This window comes from Schistocerca gregaria, chromosome 3 (assembly GCF_023897955.1).
Source record: "Schistocerca gregaria isolate iqSchGreg1 chromosome 3, iqSchGreg1.2, whole genome shotgun sequence".
NCBI classification, from domain to species: domain Eukaryota; kingdom Metazoa; phylum Arthropoda; class Insecta; order Orthoptera; family Acrididae; genus Schistocerca; species Schistocerca gregaria.
Window position 1 is genome coordinate 233,275,606 of NC_064922.1, and position 23,538 is coordinate 233,299,143.

The following is a 23,538-nucleotide window of genomic DNA, read 5'->3' on the forward strand; positions in this document are numbered from 1 at the left end:
AAAACAATGTTTGTTTGTTTTGTTGACAAAAGGGGTGTTGGGCATAAAGAACTTATTCCTTCAGGGAGAACTGTCAATCAAGCATTTTACAAAGACATCCTTCAAAGGTTCAGGAAAAGGGTGAATCATGTGAGACCAGACATTGCAGACAAGTGGATGCTGCATCATGACAATGCCCTGTGTCACACTACCGCTTCCACAATGGAATTTTTGACCTTGAAAGACATTCCTGTTGTTCACTTGATCTGAGTCCTTGTGACTTTTTTCTTTTCCCAAAATAGAAAAAGTCCTTAAAGGGTTTCATTTTGTAACTCGAGATAGACATGTTAGCATTGCTACCAAGACTGTTGGTGTATAGCTGCCGAAAGGATCTACTTTGAAGGGAACAATACTGTTTGGTACGTAAAAAAATTCGTCTTGTTAATTTTTCTCACATACCTCATATGTCTAGCGACTTTTGTGCTGCAGTTTCACTCCAAGCAGCTTTATGGTCATTATGCCTTATCTATGTACCATACAATGATATAACTTTGTGGGTTCACCCACTGCTGTGTGAGCCGACTAACTGCAAAATGTGCAGTGTATACAGTTAGTAGTAAACAAGTAATAAATTAAAATGTCACACATGATGTGGCAATTTCTCACATACCTCAGCATCTGACATCATCTCTCCTGAACTGTGTGTCGTACAATGATATATTTGTATAGGTACATTCAGTATCAAATTTGCATACTGTCTGTGATAAAGTGCTGCAAATAGAGTTAGTAGCAATGAAGTAATAAATTTAAACATCTTGCATGATATGATAGTTTTTCATGTAAGTCAGCATTTATGACATTGTATCTCCTAAACTGTCATACAATAATGTAATTTTTCTGGTACAATCAGTGGTACACTTGAATACTGTCTACAAAATGAGTCACGAATTAAGTAAGTAGTAAAGAAGTAATAAATTAAAACATCATGTTTCATGGGGCAGTTTCACTGCATGAACAGTGAAAATGTAGGAAGCGATAAACATTTTCCCTTAACATCACTTTGTGGGGGTCATCAGCAACATTTTTTTTTTTTTTTTTTTTTTTTTTTTTAGGGTTTTAAATTATGTGAAAAGTTTGTTTCAAGTCTGTAAGTGCTCTCATTCTCAAACACTGGATAACTAAAGTAAGGGTATTCTCACGTCATGGGCTACACTGATTGTTCACCCCTACCTCCAATCCTTTGATAGGGGGAAACAATTCGTACCCCACAATGATTTGTTCTGGAAAGTAAATGATATCTGTACCAAGTTTGGTTGAAGTCAGTCCAGTGGTTTAGGAGCAGATGTGGAATGTACGGGCATTTTTGTAATTTGTATGGATATAATCAGATGCCTTTCACTTATATTAGTTGATGCAAAATTTTGCAGCATTCTGTCTCTCTTTATAATAAGACTAATGTGGAGCTGATGAATAAACAATTGGTCATTTGGCACTGGTTTGCCCAAATGCATCCTTGAGGGGTGCGTTGTACATTACAAATTGTAGCGGTTCACCTACTTTGTTTCTTCGTTTGTTGTCCTCGGTCCCGACGTACTGGCTGAAAAAGCAGGGGGTAGATGTGCAGTACTGTAGTACTGTCTACTATAAATGATGTAGTTGACAGATGCACAGTTTTGTACTTTCACCTTTCACTCCTCCCCCCCCCCCCCCCCCAATAATACACAGATATATATGGCCAGTGCACTATTGTTCGACTATTGTTTCAGTGTTGGGAGTTCTTACCAGGTATGTATGACAACAACTATCAGAAAAATTCAGGGAAACGATGCTAGGATTGTAAGTGGTTGCTATAGGCCTATACAAAAGTTTAATGAAAATAGGGATTATGAGAAAAATATTAGAGAGATTAAGGTGCATACAGACAGTAACCGTTCGCTCACTCAGTACACATTGAATAGTAAAGATAATCTATAATATTTGTACACGTACCTTTTGCTATGTACTGTACAACTGCTTGTGGAGAGTATATATAGACACTGATTTAGACCTGGAATAGCTAGGGCGTAAAAGAAGAAGAAAAAGCAGGCTCTGAAGCTTTATTGGCAGCTTCCCAACACCAGGTCTTGCAGCTGAAAAATGTATAAGGAAATCAACTCAAGACGATAATACATTGACTTTGTGGAGTATACTCTGAGACGAAAGAACATCAGAACGCCATATTTTGGCAAAGAATAAATACATCAGGAGGCACAATTAAGTTGTGCTCATACCTTCATTTGCAAATATGCAGAGCTCTAGTGTTACCAGATACATCTCCAACAATGGTATGAACACACACCTAAATCAGTCATAGCAGATGGATGGTACACTATCCTGTACGCTCAGATACATAGGGACCAAGCAGTTGCAATTCATAAATCTGATGTGGTATATCAGCCAGATAAATATTTGCCTCTTAATCGATTTATCAATCTTGTGTGAGGTGAACTTTATCATTAAAAGTTGCTCGAAGAAACTGAAGTATAAGGATATGAGTGCTTGGGTCAGCTGAATGTGGAATGTTAAAACTGATGTCATCCTGATAATCATTGCTATCTGGAATCAATAACAAACAACTTAAAGCAAGCAGTGTATAGAGTCTCAGGATGTAATAAAAAAAGTGAGATAAAACATATGATGCTACTTGGAACTGCCCGTATCTTGTGTATTGTAAAATCACTTGAGTCATCATCCATACTCATGAGGAAGATGGAAGTAACTTGGAGTTGTCTTGACTATATCTAACAATGCAATTTCTATTATGAGAAAGATGACAATAATAATAATACTCATAATAATAGCCACCCACCAAAAGACAGATTTCTATAGTGCTTTTTATTTCATATTGGTTTGCAAATTAAATGATTTGAAATTGCTCTTAAACATTGTGATGTCCTCATCACACCATTAATTTTATAGGTAAGGTGTGACATTAATGTAAAATAGTCTGTCAGTTTCCCTACATGATACTGAAACACACTGAGCAAGAGATGAAATTGTAAAGCATGATCAATAGCAACCAAAACTTCTCAAATTGATACTGTACACATTCTGGAGGAAACAAATAATTAATATCCTGAAAAAAGCATTTTATTTAGAAAATTAAAATACAAAATTGTTGCATTTTACTTCAACAGAACTTTCTGTCAAATACAGTCCACATCCTTAGTGTTTTATTTGGTGCCATGGATTTTATATGTGCACATACACACAAAAAATTAGTAAGTACATCAGTGATCACGTGTCATTACAAGTTGACTGTTTAATCACACCTTTTTTAATATGACTCCTGTAGCATGTACAAAACAATAATAATTATGGGCATAATTTTGATAAAAATACTTTGTAAAATAATGAAGAAAATACTTCACATTAAAAAAGTTCCCTGTTTAAACCATTTAACACTGCAAATTTGTTCATTCTGTGAGTATAAAGCCAACAGACATAAACTTTAAAATGTAAGAACAGTGTGTAATTTTCTGGCTGATTTCAATGGCTTGTCCCTGCTTCTTCCTGATTTTTTAAAAAAATGTTTAATTTCAGTTATGTAGGACAACTTATTTTTTAAGCTGGTTTATCAAGAAATTTGAGAGTGACGCATTACTAAACTACTTGCATAAATATAAATCAGGAAATCATCATCCTATTACAAATTATAGCTTCAAAACAATGCCACTACAGTGACATTTCATTGTAAACATTGTATATCACTGAGCATCTGGTTGATAAACCATAAATTCATTCATTGCAAAAATAACCTTTAATCATGAGTCTTCTAGAACTGATTTGCACTTCTATTCACTATACAGATCGTTATACATTTTTTCCCTGCCATATGTCCTTCAACAATATTCAGATTTGTTTTAATAAAACATGTAACAACTGTATACCTTCTGCATTTGAATTCCTTCACTGTCTGTAACAATATACTTTCTTCCACATCTGACTGGCCTTGCATTTTTTTTCAGTTATTTGTACAATAAGCACCAATGTTTAGAACAGGAAATATATGAAGATTCTCAGATATAAAAGTGTATCATCTGGCTTGAAAATTGGCATGTGCATTGGAATTATTCAATTCCAATAATAAAAAAAAGAGCTGACTAGAGTGCCTTATTGTTCTCTGAATGACATGTTACTGTTCAAGGTCCCGGTAATGAATCTGTATCAGGAGGATCTGTCTTTAAGTGCACACCCATTGGACCCAAAAGATTGCTAGCAGGCCCAGAACCTCCCATTTGAGCTTGATATGACTCCAATATATTCTTCAGAGCAGTTAAATCAATGTCCACAGGTTTAAAATCCTCAACATCTTCAAAGTCATCCTTCCACTTTTTCTCTGGTATCTGAAAAAAAGGCAAATTAAAGCAAGTATCCAATACACAAGTTTAGGAATGTTTATTTTGGAATGTATTGAGAGTAAGATTATTAACATTACAGACATGGCAGCTGGTACCTGAAAACATCAAATTCATCAACTGAACACAAAATGTTTTCTATTTCCCACTTAGGAAGACAGTGGGGGAAAAAAACTAGAGAAGGGGAAGTGGAATCTGACGAGTGTGTGTGTGTGCAGGCATTTTAAATGCTGGATGCGGAAATGGTAAATCTGACATCATCAGCAAACTGTTTTTTTCTATCCATCATAGTGCATAAACTACTAGTTACCTATAAATAAATAAAAAACAAGAAGTGTGACTAATGACATTACTGTGCAATGTCTGCATGAAGTTTAATTTGTATCAACAGCCATTTGTAATATCTCAGATAATAAGGTGGTGTATTGCATTAATGTTAAGAGATGCATGTAGTTTTCTCACAAATGACTTATTAGCATTAACTGAAGAAAATGTTATTTGAATAGTAGGCAGCAAATGTGACCACTTGTTTATTTCAGATTGGAATGTCGAAGTAATGAGAAAAATACAACTTCATAGTTAAGTAACCAATGTTTAAACTGGGCTATTCAACAAGCTGAAGACTATTTTGCTATGGAGAGAAGTACTAAAATCTAATGATAATTTCACCAGTGATACATGTGGTATTTTAGCTGAATCTTATAAACTTCCAATGAGAACAGTTTACACTAGCTGCCTGTAACAGCAGTTGCTTCCTTGAGCTATTATATCAAGTGCTACGACAACAAATGGAGTTTATGGGAGGGGGGAAAAAAACTGCCTCTAGAATGTTTGATGTCTGCATGCACCCCACCTCTCTCCTCTCCCTCTCCCTTCATTTACATAATTCCTTGTCCCACCCCCTCTTGCACCATACAGTACGCCACACACTACTTTTCTCTAACTGCATATTAATCTCTTCCACTCCTCCTCCCAGGATGATGTAGCTGTTGTGACAACCAAAATCTTTCATCTATGAATGTGTCGGTAAAAATGACATCACTTACAGGATCCAAACTCAACAAATAACTATAAGTGCACAAAACAAATGCAGACAAACCACATTGTCATCTGGTTGAAATAAATCTGGGATGTCATCAATAACACGAAGTGACAATGTTAATTATTAAACCACAGATGACCTCTAATATCTTTAATTGGAAGCTAAAAAACCAAACAATGCAGTGTGCAAAGGATAATTTCATCACCTTGATTGACACATTTGAATAAATAAATGCAGTATTTTTTGTTTCATTATACTAAATGAAAAAACTGCAGCCCATACATGCATTACCAGAAATAATTTCAGTTTAGCCTGCATAGGACCTACAGCAACACAAAGAAATGATATTTTATTTTTCTATATTATGTTCCAAATCACTATCTGGTGAATCTGCAATGGATAACTTCTATACACAAAGGTATCACATCAAACAGACTTTGAATGTACTTGGATGAATGATATCTCAGATGCTTCCAATCCAGGTCAAATGTCATGAACAAGTTGCTCACCAATTAAATTCCTGATACGCTCAATAAGTGACATTGTAGTAGAATGAGAAAATAATGGTCACACAACTTGACAGGTGAGGGAATGTGCTGTATTGATGATATGACTTACTGAACATCCCTTACAATATGTGGATGAATACTATTCTGTTCGTAAATGGCTTCTGCAGTGCAATGAATGAAGAACACCATTTTGGGCTTAACAAGTAGCCTAATTTACGACATACATAATTTAGAGTGACTGAGACTACTGATGATACATCATTGCATCCCCGACCATGCCACAAGGCGTATCAGCTAACACACAAAGGCAAACAATGCTGACATATAGTTAAACATAACCATCCATCGAATTTCGTAGTATCATTTCTGCAATATCTATGACTTAAGTATTTCAGTGGTTGCACTAACCGAAATAGTGAGAAAAACTTAAGTTACCTGTGACTTATTAAATAACCTATTTCAGCAATTACCTGGTGTCATTTAGAGAAATCACATAAAATCTAAATCTGGCTGGATAGGCGGAGATTTAAAGACAGGTCCTCCGCACAAAATGTAAGTCCAATGCCTTAACCATTACACCATTGTGCACATAAATGCTTTAAAAGGCCAATTGGAGAGTAGTACTCAAGCCTCACTGAAAAGCTGAATGCTGGTTTGAATGTTATAAAGTTTTTCTTTCATTATGCCCAAATTTTTCACAAACAGCACACATCAATACTGTGCATATTACAACAAAATAATTATATATACACTTCTATTAAATACAGACTCAATATTATGTACAATTCAACCCATTTTTCCACACGGAATAAATAGAAAGAAAGACAAAACTGCTGTAATATATTATAGCTGTGCTGGACCCATTATGAACAAACCATATCCCATCCAGCTCATCCATAAACAGATCTCCTGTGCCATGCACTCCTCTGACAGCAATAAACCTGTTAAACAGCCACCAACCAGTAGTCCTCTTATCACTCACAGCCATTTCCTACACAATAAAATGCAGGGCCACGTATGAGAGCTCCCATGTTATATGTCTGATATGCTGCAGTTAATGTGCAGCATTCTTCTTGGGAACAACACGTAATGGGTAACCAACTGTTTACAGGCATAGTGCCCACCACCAAACTGTGGCAGACTGCAAACTTTACTATCTGGTTGCAAAAGAGGACTTCAAAAGCTACTTCTTCACTACACATGCCATTTGGATGATCTCATCCAGCATAAGTTTCTCCTAACCCCCCCTGGTCTAAACTTCTACTAATCTGTTTTCCCACTGCCTCAGCTTACTTTTTTCTTCTGTCATTGCTATGTCTGAATAATGTCTTTCCCACACCTGCCTCGCCCTATTCCACTACTCCCTTCTTGCCTCGTGTGTCCTTCCCTACACTTTCCCCATATCCATCAGCCCCAGGCAACTGCTCTCTAATAATCTGTGTTACTGCAGCTGTAGTAGTGAGCATTTGGGCATCTGTATTGTTGTGAGTGTTAATGTGTGTACTTACTAACAAAGAGATAGAGGGGCTGGCCAGTACTTACCTCAGCTCAGTACAGCCGATAGAAACACAAAAAACAACAGAAAATTTAAGTTCCTAGCTTTCGGAATAAATGTTCCTTCATCAGGGAGGGGAGAGGGGAAAGAAAGGGAAGAAGGGAAAGTGGATTTCGTTACTCACAACCCAGGTTATGAAGCAACAGGTTTTTTGTGTTTCTATCGGCTGTACTGAGCTGAGGTAAGTACTGGCCAGCCCCTCTATCTCTTTGTTAGTAATTGTTTCACATCTTTATATGAGATTTTCCATTAATTAATTTGTGTACTTACTGCCACAAGAAAAGCCAGAGCTCGAAAGCTAGTTAATATTGTGTACCGTTACGTGTGTGTGTGTGTGTGTGTGTGAGAGAGAGAGAGAGAGAGAGAGAGAGAGAGAGAGAGAGAGAGAGAGAGAGACATACATTAGTCTGCTCAAGGTGAGTGGTTGCTTTATTTTATGTAAAAATGCACCGATGGAAAAAGATCTCAACAACAAGAAGGAATTGTAAGACATAAACAAAAACTGGTACATATGTTTCTACACCTGAAAGATAATGTCTATTCAAGTTTCATGCCACTCATGTAGGAGTCAGGGTGAAAAAATTGCTGTAACAGTTGAGAGTGTTAGTTACCTTTGAGATTGGATGTGGTGAGTTGATAATAGTCAAGAACGCCTTAAGGCTATGAATATGCCATTATCAAAACCTCCCTGAGTTTGAATGTGGTCATGTAATAGGGCTACAACAAGTTGTATGCTCTTTCTGCAATACTGCAGAAAGATTTAGCAGGAGTGCACTGAATGTGACTGCTGGCAACAGTGGTAATGAGAACAGAGGGTCACTAGAAGACTGGGTTCTGGATGGTCACGTGGCACTACCAAGAGGGAAGACCACTGTATTCGGCATACGGCTCTGGTGCATCGTAATGTATCTGTAGCAGCTAATTTGAGCTGCAGTTGCACTACAGTGACACAACAAACTGTTACAAATTGGTTACTTTAAGAACAGCTCTGAGCCAAATGCCCTGTAACATGCATCCCATTAACCCCAAAAACACCAGCCTTTGTGACTTCAATGAGGGCTCACTGGAGGGAAATCTGGAGATCAGTTGCGTTTTCTGATGAAAACTAGTTCTGCCTCATAAACAGTGGTGGCTGTGTGTTGGATAGCAGGTGGCCAGCCGAGGTCCTGTAACCAACCTGCTTGCACGTTAGACACACTGTACCTACACCTGCAGTTATGGCCTGGGGTGTGATTTAGTATGACAGCAGCAGTGCTCTGTGCTTATCCCACACACCCTCACTGCAAATTTGTACATCAGTCTGATGATCTGACCCACTGTGCTGCCATTTATGACTAACATTCCAGGGGGTGTTTCCAGGATAACTTATGCTAGATAAAGCTTACCACATACTGCTGTCATAACCCATGTTCTACAGAATGTTGACATGTTGCTTTAGCCTGCTCAACCACCAGATCTGTCACCAATTGAGCACATATGAGACATCACTAGATGACAACTCCAGCGTCACCCACAAGCACCATTAACAGTTCCTGTATTGCTCAACCCAGTACAACAGGCATGGGACTCCATCACACAAACTTATGCCCGGCACCTGTACAACACAATGCATGCACTTTTGCAAGCTTTCATTCACCATTCTGGCAGTTGCACTGGTTATTAAAGCACCAACTTTTCACATTTGTAATGACTTATCTCATGCTTACATTAACCTGCGATTTTGTAATGCTAATCACTTACACATGCTACACAGACAAATGTATTCCTGAAATTTCATTACTCTATATTAATTATGTCCTGGTGTTACAATTTTTTTTCTGACAGTGTTTCTGGAATGTGTTAAAACATTTTAAGAAATCAAAACACCCTCACTAGATCTGATGATGGACATCTTAGAAAGTTTACTGCTTACTGTGAAGGTTGGCACAGATCCAGTGTGTATGTGTGTGTGTGTGTTCTAGGCACACGTACTTACAAAACTAACTCTGGAAAGTAAAAAAAGTACCATTTCTAATAGAAACAATTTACCTCAGACTTCTCAAAGCTCTGACCCATAGTGGTAGAAGCTAGTTCCTGATCCATTTGGTCCATGTACTGCTTCAACTCTGATTTGGGCTGTTCTCCACCTTTACCTTAAAGTGTTAATAAAATAATTAATAATTCTTACAACATTTTTATAAATGCTATAATACCGAATCGTACACCACAGTATAACAAAGAACATACAGACCAATGGATATGATTAAATTACTCATACCTTTGTTTAGTTGATCAATGTCCATATCAAGTTCATCTTCATAAGAACTCATTCCTGATCCATCTGATTCAAGATCCCAGCTATCTTCTGGTATGGCAAAGTCTTGAACAAAATGGAACATAGTGCATGAAAATTTAATACCATGGTCTTTAATTTAGTGGCAATAGATATTATCATTTATTAAGTACATATCAACATACCAAGAATATTTTGAACTGCACATGAAAATGCTTCTGGATCAAATGCAATCTTATTCTCTGTAACCGAGGCCGACATTTCATCTTCATTACCCTGGAGATCTGCCTCAGAATTCTTATTCTTGAATGGTTTAATGCCTCTCTTTGGACGTTTTGGTGGCACATCATCACTATAATTTAGACATGTAGCAAAACTATTTAAATAAGTCAAATACTTGAAAAGTTTGGTACTTTCCAATTTTAACTTTCATTAGAATGAATAAAAACTACAACAATAATCATAATCTGTGATTAAGATGTGATGTGTGTTATTGGCTTCTGATGTGCCCTTGATGCCACATTTTAGAACCCACAGTCATACTGCATAGCTTATTGGAGCTGGGGAGATCATAAATAGTTGTGTACATCCAAACCCCTCTTAGTAATAACAACATATAGGAATCATGTATCTTGGTGAGCTGCAAATGACATTTAAAAGCTTTTCTGCCTTGTTGACAAAAGGTTTATAAGCAGCAAAGCACTCCTGTTTCAATTCATAATTTTCAGAAATGATATATAATTAGTAAAGACTATGGGAATGATACATCCGAGTTAATTTTTTATCGAAAACTTACTGAAAGACAGGTAGCAAATATTGTGTCAGGTGATTTAATTACATACTGATTTACAAGTTTTTGAGTTTGCAGCCAAGTTGTCATATGCTCTTTATACAATGACATTCTGAAAAGCAATACTTGACATTTATTGCTAGCCTTTTAAGATAAGTCAATTAGTATTTTAACATTAAACAAATAAATTTAAAGTATCATCAAAATACCTAGGAAATTCAGCCCCTTCGACACCTGACATGTGATCAAGAAACCGGCTAAGGTGAGCCGATATACTTGATGGATCTGAGGTCTTATCTGCTGTCATGAAATCCTTTCTGCCATATCTCTGTTCCAACATACGATCAATGTCTGCTGGACTCACTTCTAACCAAGAATCATCTGTAAGCAAAGTTAAATTTTACAATTCGAAAATGTTTGTTCTATGAACTACTTGAATTTTTACCAGAAGGAGAAAAAGCGAAGTAAAAATCAAAAGTACACAAAATGGGAAATATAATTTAAGAACTGGGACTAAATCAGTACCAGTTCAACAAAGATATTAAATTTAAAATGAAGCTTCCCCTACAACCTACAGAGTTGACAGCATAGTGGGAAGCAAAAATACTTTTAAATCTGATAAGAGGAAAGTTCCTATCAGTATCTACAAAGGGAATTAGTGTGCTTTCCATTCTTTCTGCTATTTTCTGAATTGCTCCTCCTCCCGGATATAAAAAGTTATATTTCTGTATCAAAACAACAGTCAAAATGAATGCACAATCTAACAAAGAAGGAATAAGACTTCCACCCCACCCCTCCCTTTGGAGAGGAGATTGTCTACGGGGTTAGCGTAGAAGGTGACAGTGGTGTCTTACTGCACAATGATGGACAGCAGAACTACCACACTGCGAAGATGTTGACTGCTACATTTCACCTGCTGTTCCAAACAGTCACACATGCTTTTCTTGGGATTAAGATAAGGTGGTTTAGCTGGCCAGTCAAGTTGTGATAGGGTTGTCCGAGTGTTCTTAATGGATGCAATCTATGAACATGACTGTTGTCACCTTGGAAGAAGGGAATAAACAAATAGTACTTGTGATGAAGAAAGGGCTGCACTTAAATAAACAAGAATGTTGAAACGAATATCCTTGTTATATTCATGATAATCTGAATGAATGGGCTGGCATGGTATGAAAAACACCATCTAAACATCACAGAACCACATCCACACTGAAGAAAACACCTCACACATTGCAAATTAATCACCTCATTGGGTCATCAAAGCTTTCAACACTTTGCATCACTTGCAAAGAGGCAAGATGTTGGCCTGGCAGACAACTACATACATCCAGTCAGCGACTGTCCAGTTCCTATATTGTTAGATCCATTGAAGATTTACTGTTCTACGTGGCAATGTAAGCAATATCCTTTTTTGCAGTTCCCTACTCCATTTTCTATTTCATGCAAGCATGCAATGGTCACTCATATGCTGGTTGAGATGGATCTGGATTCACTAACAGCAGCAATTCCTGCTGGGTTTGAAACTGATGGCCTCTGACAAGGCATGACACTCATCTTCAGTCTCTGGTGGTTAGCTTTTTTGTGCAACCACAGTTATTTAGCCTTTTTACAAAGCTGCAATTTGTACACCATTCTTATAGACACAATGGACAGTCTGTGTTGATGCATGAACAAATTGGCCGGGGTGTGATCACGTGCACATACACTGACTGGCATCTTTCTTTGTAGGATCTTTCTGTGATTGTCATAATCAGTTTTCTGGAGTAAATACACCATTAACCCCTTGACAAGCTGCCAAAGCAGGCATTATGTTGCAGGATTGTTGACAACTACACCTTCCACGATTTCCGGAACCGTAAGAAGGTACAGGAAAACTGGAAGTTTTGCAAGACGACCAGAAGCAGGTCCAAGAGAGATGAATGCTTCTTACAATTTCAAGTTCTATGCAACCGTCACACCACTGCTACTGAAGCACGAAATCGACTCCAACAGGTTCGAGGGGTCAATGTTAGGGAGAGAACCGTTCGAAAAAGACTGTAAGAACCCAATCTTCAGTCCATAAGACCTGCTACAGGCTCAGAAATCACCAGAGCATTGCATAGCTTGACTACGTTTTTCAATGGAACATCTTTGCTGGACAGTACAACAATGGGATCAAGTGTTGTTAACCGATGAGTCGCAATATCGCCTCTGGTCACCTGACAGAAGAGTTTCAGTCTGAAGGAGGCCAGGGGAAAGGTATTCCCTTTGCACAGTCTCATCCAGGATGCCTTTTCAGGGTGGTTCTGTGGTGGTGAGGACATGAATCAATACAGCTACAAGGATGGATTTGGTCTTTGTGGTGCACGAGAGCCTCACCGCACATGGTTATGTGGAGGAAATCCTTGTGGAGCATGTTGTGTCTTTTGGTCCATTTATTGGTGATGATTTTACACTAATGCATGCCCACATGTAGTGAGAATTGTGCAAGAGTTTTTGGATGAAACAGGGATTCGTGCTATGGGTTAACCTGCTCGAAACCCTGATTTGAATCCTATTGGCCATGTTTGGGAGCAGCTGGTGAGAAGAGCCCATCAGCTCTATCCAGAAAGCCTACACCACTTAAGGAGCTCCCTCTTGGAAGAATGAGAGATGATTCATCAACAGGACATAACCACATTAATCAGGAGCATGCCTGAAAGGTTGAATGCCGTTACTGGTGCAAGAGGTGACAATACATTCTTTTGCACATGTGAACGGGGTCTCCAAGATAGTCTCCAATGTCTGTAAAGTAAAGTGTGAAGTACACAACATCAAAACAAACATGTATTAATTTTATGAGCTTATTAAAAATTTCCTCAAAGTGTCCTCTGGCTTAATTTGTTAAATTTGTTTATAATTGCCTTTCTTATTAAGTTGTTGGACACATAGATGGGACCACACCACAATATTCCAGCATCAGCCAGTGGATTAGCATCATAAAAATGTCATAAATTTAAAATAAATTTCAGTTTTTGTACGAAATAGAAGTATTGTGTTTTTTGTGCCTGTCATTGTACAATCATGGTAGCTCTCTTCTGGCTTTCTGTCACGTCTCCAAGTTGACAGATCATCTTGTGCTGTTTCAATAAACTAACTGGTGCATACACATCACTTCTCTGCCATGACTAACATCAGCTGTGGAGGGTCACATCAACATTTGGTACCAGTTCTACACCACCTACCGAGCAAGGTGGCGCAGTGGTTAGCACACTGGACTCGCATTCGAGAGGACGACGGTTCAATCCCGTCTCCGGCCATCCTGATTTAGGTTTTCCGAGATTTCCCTAAATCGTTTCGGGCAAATGCCAGGATGGTTCCCTTGAAAGGGCACGGCCGATTTTCTTCCCAGTCCTTCCCTACCCTGAGCTTGCGCTCCATCTCTAATGACCTCGTTGTCGACGGGACGTTAAACACTAACCACCACCACCATACACCACCTACAGAATTCTAATGTTATCAGTGTGTTCTTATAGGGGTGACTAACATTTTTTCCAATGAGCTTATTTATATAGATCAAACAAAATTAAATAAGAAATCACCTCCCTTTGGACAACTTGACTACTACAGTACTTGACCAAGAAGAGCATGTGGCAAATGGACACCATCAGCTCTCGAACACCTCAACATACAAAATTGTTTCTAATGATCCTTTCATCCAGACAGAGCTGCAAAAAATGGTGAAAACCCTAAGCCCCTCACAAGAACTCAAAAATTGTTTCCATAAAACTCCATTAATCTCCTGATCTACATATTCCCACTTTCTACCTACTTCCCAAAATACACAAATACAACCAACTGAATTGTCCCACAACAGCTCGTTTTAAAGCTCTCACCCAATGCATCTCAGACCTGGCTGACCCGCAACTCCATCCTACCACATGGAGCCTTCAATCATACATAAAAGATTCTTCTTGGAATGTCTCATCTCTCTCTCATTTGGACCCCTCATCACCTTTTATGCGACCTTGCTTCACACAAGCATCCAACATATGCACAGTCTCTCAGCCACAGAGCACTATCACTCCCAACAACAACCTGACAGTTTTCCTAACACATCATTTATAGTCACCCTAGCTGACTTTATCCATACCCATTCACTTCTTATGGCCAAATCTACAAATAAATCAAGGGAACTGTGGGAATCGTGATGACCCTTGTTAAGTTAACTGTTTCATGGGCTACATGGAAAAATAGTTTATCAAGACCCAGAAGCACATTCCTTAACATTAGACACCACCTCACTGAAGCCCAAATCAAAACCTCAGCCCACATAAAACCAGCCAATAAGCAATGATATCTAAAATTGCCACTCCTTTCGCACTGAACACTCCCTGTCCTCCACCCTAGGCATCAAAGGCAAACGTATCTGCTCCACCACCAAATGTATCAACACCTACTCCTACAACCTCTCTCAGATTTCCCTCTTCTGTAACTACCCAGCTGATCTTATTCACAGACAAATCTTTGAAGAAGTACCCTCTGAATAATAAAGTTCCCACTTTCAGGAAACTCTAAAGCACCCTCTTATTACCCAGTGCAAACCTCGTCTTCAATGCCTGAATACTGTACTCCATCAAGGCTATGACTTTCTTGAGTCATGCCCTAAACTGAGCTCCTTGTTTCCTGATATCCTCCCCACACCTTCCACAACTGCCTTCAGTTGCCCTCATAACCTTGGTAACATCCTAGTCAAACCTAATGACATTTAATTTAATACCTTTATCTCTATCCCAAGGACCTTACCCATGCAACAGTCTCTGCTGTAAAACTTGTCCCCTGTACCCACCACCTAGGATGTACTCCAGCCCAAACACTAATAAATACTTCATAATCAAAGACAGGAACAACTTGCAAAACAATGCATGTTCATCAGTTAACTTGTGTCCACTGCACAGTGTTTTATACAGCTGTAATCATCACTAAACTGAGAACAGGAGTGAGCACACAAGAACCATCTGCCTTGAGGACACCAAGCACCCAGCTGTTGAACATGTTCTACAGTATGAATCAAGGGGCACTGAGTGCATACTGCACCACACAAATATATCTGGATTCTCCCACCCAGTACTAGTTTCTCTGAACTGAGGAGATGTTGCACCCTAACACCCCCTGGGCTTAATTTGCACTATTTATGTAGCTTAGAGTGCTTTACAATGTACTGTCTGTGACCCCTCTCTTTGACTCTCTGCCTTCACCTTGTGTACCCTTGCCCTCACTACAGATGGGTCTTTCTCATCCTGAGGTCTGAGTGGCCTGCCTTCCTTTCTAACTTTCCCTGAGATATACTTCTTTTCTCCCAAACAAAGGAACTACTAGTTTCAAAAGCTATGTAGTGTGTTCCTATTATGTGCTTCTATCGCCAGTACTATTTCACATCCTGTAGGCAAGACATGGTAAGCAATTCTGTCTCAAAATTGACTAGTTTTTTCAACCGATTTTTTCTTCGATGCACAAAATATAACTTGTTTACTGATTGAGTTTCTTACCATCAGGTGGTGGAACATCTGCATGTCGCAAGGCATCTTCATCAAAATCTAAGTTGGAGAGTATCTGTAACAATTCTTGGGCCACTGAAGGACGGCAGTGTAAACTATCCCTATGTTCCACATAATACTGCTTAGCTTGTTCTAGCTTTTTCTTGTATCCTTTAGACCCTTCAAGCTCATCCTGAAACAAGAAAAGATGTTCAAGCTGCACACACTTAGCACTATAAAGCAAATCAACAAATCTAATACTTTTATCAATTTCTGTTGAAATTCATTTGTTAAAATGGATAGTGGTGAAATATTTATTTTACTCACCATTTAAGTATAATTTGCATACATTGGCATCATTAGTAATACTTCTTACAAAATCTGAATAGAGGGATCAGCTGGACAGCTCTTGCACCTGGATTTTCCACAGTGTATATATGACCCATATGGCAAGGGGTTAGTAGATATGGCACAACAATTGACCATGATATTGAGTAGATTATATGGCTGGTGGAATACCATTTTGGGAGGAGTGGGAGGGATAGCATTTCAGATGTTCCTCATTTCTGGGCATCCTGATAAGTTGTTGGAAGCCCTGGCAAATGATATAGTTCAGCTGCTCCAGTACAGGATGACATGTGTGTGATGAAGTGGGGTGTGTGTGTTCCTTTGCAGCTGGTTCCTGGGGGTAGCCAGAGGATTAAGTGCACACTTGACAAAATGTTGCATGAAGTCTGTCTTTGGACTATGTTTGAGAGGAAAAGGGAGGTTCTATCTGTGAAGGCCTTAGTAAGGCCATCAGCACACTGGGCAAGGGATTACTCGTTATTAAAGATGTGCCATTCATGACTGAACAGATTATATGGGAGAGACACTTTAGTGTGGAAGGGATCAGTCTAGCCACGGCAGCTGTTATCCCTTGTTAGTCGCTGGGTAAGCACTTCTCTATCAGCTTCTCTCCACAACATACAACATATTCACTAAAATTATTACAATCCATGCAGAAGAAGCAGTGGTTTTTATTCAGGCAAAGGAAGAAAGGAGAGAACATTAGGGTTCAGCTTCATATTACACCTCAGTTAAGGGAAAGCTAGAAAAGGAAAATGGCCATGCTCTCTACCAAGGAACCATTCTGGCATTTTCCTTAAGCAATTTAAGAAAACCACTGAAAATCGGGATAGCAAAATGGGAATCCAAATCGCTTTCCTCACAAATAAAAGTCCACAGTAACCACTGTGACCCTTCACTTGATTCAGTCAAACGAACACGCTCACTTTAGAATTTGATAAAGCAGTGTGTTCTCCATGCTTCCAACGAACAATCTATTTCATTTCGGGCGGTTAACCCTTTTGTGGTTGATGGGTCATACATGTCCCAGTAACTCTGAGAGCCAGTTCGAGTGTCAGGGATATGTGTTACCCAGCTCTGCACGGTGCTGCCATCTAGGGATGACTGTACTGAACCTGAGAAAAAAAATCGGGACTGCACTGCTAAGACAGGAGTGCTAGTTCTGCAAGGTTCGCAGAAGAGCTTCTGTAAAGTTTGGAAGGTAGGAGATGAGATACTGGCAGAAGTAACGCTGTGGGGATGGGGCGTGAGTCGTGCTTGGGTGGCACAGTTGGTAGAGCACTTGCCCGCGAAAGGCAAAGGTCCCGAGTTCGAGTCAAGGGCCCGGCACACAGTTTTAATCTGCCAGGAAGTTTCATATCAGCACACACTCTGCTGCAGAGTGAAAATTTCATTCTGAGAACAAAAGTTGTTTGCACTGCTTGTGGTGTACCACTCTATGCCACACCATGTTTTTCCAAGTTTCATAGAACGTAAAGTTTTGTAACTATTGGTCATGTATCATGAAAACTGAAATGTAATGAATATTTTTTACACTGGCTCTACACAAATAGAAAGATTACATGCATGTATAATTTGTAGTTATTTTATTCTCCATAAAATCCAGTTTATGGCTTAAAAAAATAAAATTACAAAATCAGTCAGTCAGCAGAAAAGGTTTCTCGCGTTGGTTCATGGGACATATGTGTCCCACTTCCTGTTGTGAAAAAATGGAGAACTTAAAAAATATTTTGGTGGTGAAAATATAATAATGGGACTGAAAAGAAAACATTATCATCTTAATATTTTAAAAATCTGTAAAAAATGAATTTTATTCATGAAAGGGTTAAGAAGAGTTGATTCTTTTGATGACCACAGTGAAGAGCTTTGTGCTTTTTGAATTCAGTTCAACTTTTCAGCAGGTACAACACACTGTGAAGTTCACAGGGCAGATAACTGCCAGTGCACTTTGGAATCCATCCAGCATATTATCACCATAAGGACTGAAAATTATCGTCACTAAATGATCTGTACTCATCTGAAAATGGAGTATCATTTAACATGTCAGTGTGGTTTAACAATTACACTTCAATATGACATTAATATTTAGATAACTTCATACCAACAGCACTTTTTGACCAAAAAGAGCTAATTAGAAGCTAAAAGTACTCTCCGCAAAGCACTGCAGAGGTTCTCTATTCTTAGTTCAGGTTGATAAACCTCAGGCTCTCAGTACTATTTAAGCCTCGGTCCTGCAATGTTTGTGGTTATCATCTTCTCGGCACACATCATGGGTGTGATCTGTTTTAACTTTTGTAACTCTAAAGGGACCTAGATCCCTGACCTTCCCCTTTCCTTCATTTTACTGCATCTCTCTTCAAATGAATTAATAAATTCTTCTTATAATAATTTTGTGATGTGAAGATCTGTGTGGGGACGTTAACTCCTATCTGAATGGTGTTTTCCCAATACTTCTGTGGTATGTTGAATTCATGGCATACTGAACTAATGGTACCATCTTATACCATTCATTAGAGCTATCAATACTATGCTTAATAATTTATTTTAGCTCTCCATTGGCTCTAGGGAATCCCGTCATTATTAAAGTGTGTTCAGCTCCTCCTGTAATGTAATATTCCTTGAATTCTTGACAAGTAAAGCAATCACCCATCATCAATTATTTGGACTGGATTCCCAAAATTAGTTTTATCTAATTCCATCTTACTAAATGTTTCTGTTGATTTTGTAGTCTTTACATGATATGGCCAGGTAAACTTGATGAATACACCAACAACAATTAGAATGTGTTTGTATTCTCTGTGCATTAATTGAAGTGAATCAATATGATGCCTGTAACAAGTGAATAATGGCTCACTTTCTTTGAATAAGTTATGAATGAAACCTTCCTTCTTTCCTGATTCCTTATTCGTAATCAAACATTTTATGCACTTGGAGGTCACTCTTTTCACCTTGTCAGTCAAATCTTACTTCCTCTTCAGTTCGATTAACTGCATGATGAACTTTGTCATGCACAAGCTTGATGATTTCACATTGCATACTGTGTGAACAAACAAAGTCTCTTATCAATCACAGAATTTCAAAAGAATTCTATCTCTAATTAAAAAGCTTTCATAAGGAAATTCTTTAAGATAGCTATTACATTGTTGCTCAATCTTCATCCTCAGTACATTCACACAATGACTTAAGGTGTCTACATGTTTCATCATAGTGTTCAATGCTGTAGGAACACACTTCTAACAGTAATGCCCATCTAGCTATTCTTGGAAGTCCTTCATATCCATAGTCTCTTGGAATGCAGCACATTCCATTACAATTTTAAAACGTATCCCTAGTAAATACACCTGGAATTTACGGAAGGTATTAACAATAGCTAAGACTTCAAGCTCATACTACAGTATTTCTCCTCTTGTGGTGTTTCTTTTTAACTCATATATGATACTGAATGGAACTTGTCATCACCTGGAGTTTTTTTTGTAATAACACAGGTCAAAAACCTTCTTTGCTTGTGTCAGTGTGTAATTCAGTTTTGGGCTGTAGATTTTTAAAACTGGATCTGATGAAAGAATATCTTTGAGCATCTTGAATGCTTGCTTCTGCTGTTGTTCAAACTTATGTTCCCGATTATTCCTTAGTAAAGCACTCAGAGGTTTGGCAATTGCAAAGTAATTTGAGGTAAACTTCCTAAAGTATCCTGTTAAGACATAGGAAACTGTATTGCTGCCACAGATTCCAGTTCTGAAAAATTTTGAATAGCTATTTTCTTCTCAGGAGGTCGGATTTGTTCACACTGTACATCATCACCCAAAACTGTCTACAGTTCTCTTCGAGAACTGGTATTTCGCAAAATTAATTTCCAAGTTATATTCTGCTGCAGTTATAACACTAAGCCAAACTGTTGAAGTGCCTCATCATCATTGATGGTATTATTATATATTCTATGTAAATAAATAACATGTTTTCTCAAAGCCAATGCCCAAAAAAATGATGTTTAAAAAACGTTGGAACACTGCAAGTGAATTTGATACTCCAAATGGAACTTTCCTGAATTAAAACTGTCCTGAATGTCACAAATGATGTACATTTTTGTCTTTCCTCTTTAACATCAATGTAGAAAAAAACGTTTTTGAGATCTGGTGTGGAAAACACACAGATATTTTCAAGTTTAAGTCTCCTTTGATGGGCTCAAATGGTTCTGAGCACTATGGGACTTAACATCTGAGGTCATTAGTCCCCTAGACTTAGAACTACTTAAACCTAACTAACCTAAGGACATCACACACATCCATGCCCGAGGCAGGATTCGAACCTGCGACCGTAGCGGCCTCGCTGTTCCAGACTGAAGCGCCTAGAACTGCTCGGCCACTGGGCAAGCTCTTTGATGGGCAATAGGTAATGATCTTTCACTGTGATCTTGTTTAATTTTCTGTAGTCTATACAGACGCAATAATCTCCATTTTTCTCTTTTACAACTACAATGTGGCTAGCATATTTAGATGAACGAGGTTACTCCTCGAAGATGTGACATCTGGACTTGGTTGTCAACAATTTCTTTCTCATCTGGTGACAACCTTCTTGGTCTACTATATATCAGTTGTTGTTGTAGTTGTAGTTCTCTCTCAATAATCTTCATTCCGACATCAGCAGACTTTGTCTTTGTTGGGATGTTATTAGTCACTAAATCTTTGATGTGTTCCTTTGTTTCGTCACTAACAGGGCTTTGGTTTGTCTGGTATATGGATACACATAAGATGAGCTCCCCCTTCTGGCATCCTAATAATAACACCACATTTATTTATCAAAACTTTAGTTTGATCTATGGCTAAACTTGTTCCAATTAGAGGATCTCTTTCTCTTGCTCTGGGAATTGCAACCACTTGATCTGAGACCACTGGCACCACAACTGAAACACCCTTTGGCTCTCAAGCTGCACTTAATATTTCTACTACTTGGGTCATTAGCATCTTTCTTACTGGAGTTTAAATTTTCACTGCTGTTATTTCTTTTTGGCAATGACCTCACAGTTCTTCTGTAATGTCTCACTTTTTCCTTAAACTCTTTTACATTTCCAGCCCAGTACAGTGGAAGTTTTTACACCTAAACAAATACTGAAATAGTGAGTTGTTATCAGTATCAGCATGGATGGCAAGTCCCTCCATTACAAGAAAATTTTCCCAAAGAGACTATTCCCGTTTCTTCTTTCGCCGAGACAGCAGTTGGTGGATCCCACAGGACTTGTTTTGTATCATGTAAAAATTTCAAGTAAATCAGGCAACTTATCAGGATTTTTTATTAACATTTCCCCTTTATACATTACATATCAAAAACATATAGCCTATGTCTGTCAGAATGTTTATTAGAGCATCATCTAAAAATCTGACGTAAATTCATCGTGAACTTTTTGAGATTTTTAATAACAACATTAAGCAATAATTTGTCTTTATAAAGTACTACAGACATAAATAAATAATAATAATAATAATAATTTATGTGACGCTCATTTGGCATATGAGCTTTTCAATTTGTAGCACATTTACGAAAAACAGAAAAAAAAACCAAAGAAATTGCTGTATAAATTATGGTGGAAGTTGGTCCTGCTTGCTAAGTTTCAGCATCTGACCTTAGGTAGAGAAATATGAAAACAAGTGAGTGGGAAATTCTTTTGCCTCCCCCCCCCCTCCCCTCTCCCAACTGCCCATGCACAATATCTGAAAGCTGTTCCACTCTGGCAGTGTGAGTCTTTTCAGAGGAAGATTGATTACAAAAAGTTGAACAAAGGTATGTGAAATAATGTTGTTGAGTTAAGCCTTTACAAAAATTGAAATATCATTGTCTAAGGGTAAACTTCCTATAAAATTTCCACTTTTTAACACAGCTGTGTCTTTAACACTTGCTATAAGCAATCTACTTGACCTGTTTCTGAGTTGTCATTGTTTTAACAACAACCTATGACAAGTTTTAAAACAATAATAATGCCACAAGTCAAACGCACCACCTAGTACTCAAATGTAAAAACTTCAAAATGAACCTATAACATTCTGGCAACAAGATAGTGTTATGTGCAGCAGTTTCTTCTTAACTTAGGGGATTCAATTGTACTTTTTGTCACATTTTGTGGTACTTCTTTTGCTAAATTCGGTATTTATTGCCAACTTCAATGCCCCCCCTCCCCCCCAAAAAAAATTCGGTTGGTCATTACTTTTTTGCCAGATCTGGAACTACTTTCTTTTTTGTCAAATTTTTGTGACTTTTCTGCTCCTCCTTTTTGCCATGTGAGATTTGTTGCTACTCTTTTTTTTTCTGTTTTTTGCCACTTTCAGTGTTACTCTTTTCTTGCCAGATTCAGTGTAACCCCCTCCCCCTTTTTTCCAGATTCGATGTAACCTACTTTTTTTTTGCCACATTCAGTGTTACCTTTTGTTCCCAGATTCAATGTTTTTTTTAATCAATTTTGCTGTTTTACTGCCAATTTCAGAACTATTTTTTGCCAATTTTGGCATCACACCATACATGAAAAATGAAGTATCATTTTAAGATTATACATGAACCACAGCCTTGAGGAAATCAAAATGCAATTTCAGCACTCAATAACTAGCAGTTATGAATGCTGGCAAACTACTGTTCTCAGATTCACAACATTTGTTATGTGAGGACATGATAACTTTCGCAGTATTTCATTAAAATTGTCAATTTTGCTTTATGTCACTGTAAAACTGACTGTTTCTCATTATTTTTTGTGTTATTGTTTTTGTGAAATTTTCCTGTCCCTAGCAATAGGTGTATTTTTTTAAAGTGAATGTTACTTTAATATCAGTTCAAATTATGCAAGAGGATCAACACATGAAATTCAGTTGGGAAAAATCAAGAAAGCTCCAAGCCCCATGACTTGGGTTCAGTACCTAGCAGGAGTTGTCGCATGTGTCTACTTTGGGAAGCAATTTATTTTAAGAGAGATGGGTGCTAAAAAGATTGAAAGGGACTGTTAATGACATACTTCCTGAGTTTTTTCCCTGACATTTAAACACTAATCAACATGGAAAAAATGGTTGAAGGAATGAAGAGTCTTAATTTGTGTATATACCTGTACTGCTTTCTGTGCGCATTAAAGGCATGTGACCATTGCATGTAGAGGCAAAGGGGAGATGCAATGGTGT

At 38.0% G+C, this 23,538-nt stretch overlaps 1 protein-coding gene across 1 annotated transcript in view; it reads right to left on the reverse strand.

Moving 5' to 3' along the window:
• Positions 1–3,090: 3,090 nt before the first annotated feature.
• Positions 3,091–23,538, reverse strand: part of LOC126353800 (protein ecdysoneless) — a 73,990-nt gene continuing 53,542 nt past the window's right edge. The window contains exons 8-13 of the mRNA XM_050002896.1: positions 16,052–16,232; positions 10,754–10,925; positions 9,940–10,106; positions 9,740–9,841; positions 9,511–9,614; positions 3,091–4,364 (exon numbers count right to left, since the gene is read on the reverse strand). Of these exons, the coding sequence (XP_049858853.1) occupies positions 4,161–4,364; positions 9,511–9,614; positions 9,740–9,841; positions 9,940–10,106; positions 10,754–10,925; positions 16,052–16,232 (930 nt within the window). The 3' untranslated portion in view covers positions 3,091–4,160. The remainder of the gene's footprint in view (positions 4,365–9,510; positions 9,615–9,739; positions 9,842–9,939; positions 10,107–10,753; positions 10,926–16,051; positions 16,233–23,538) is intronic.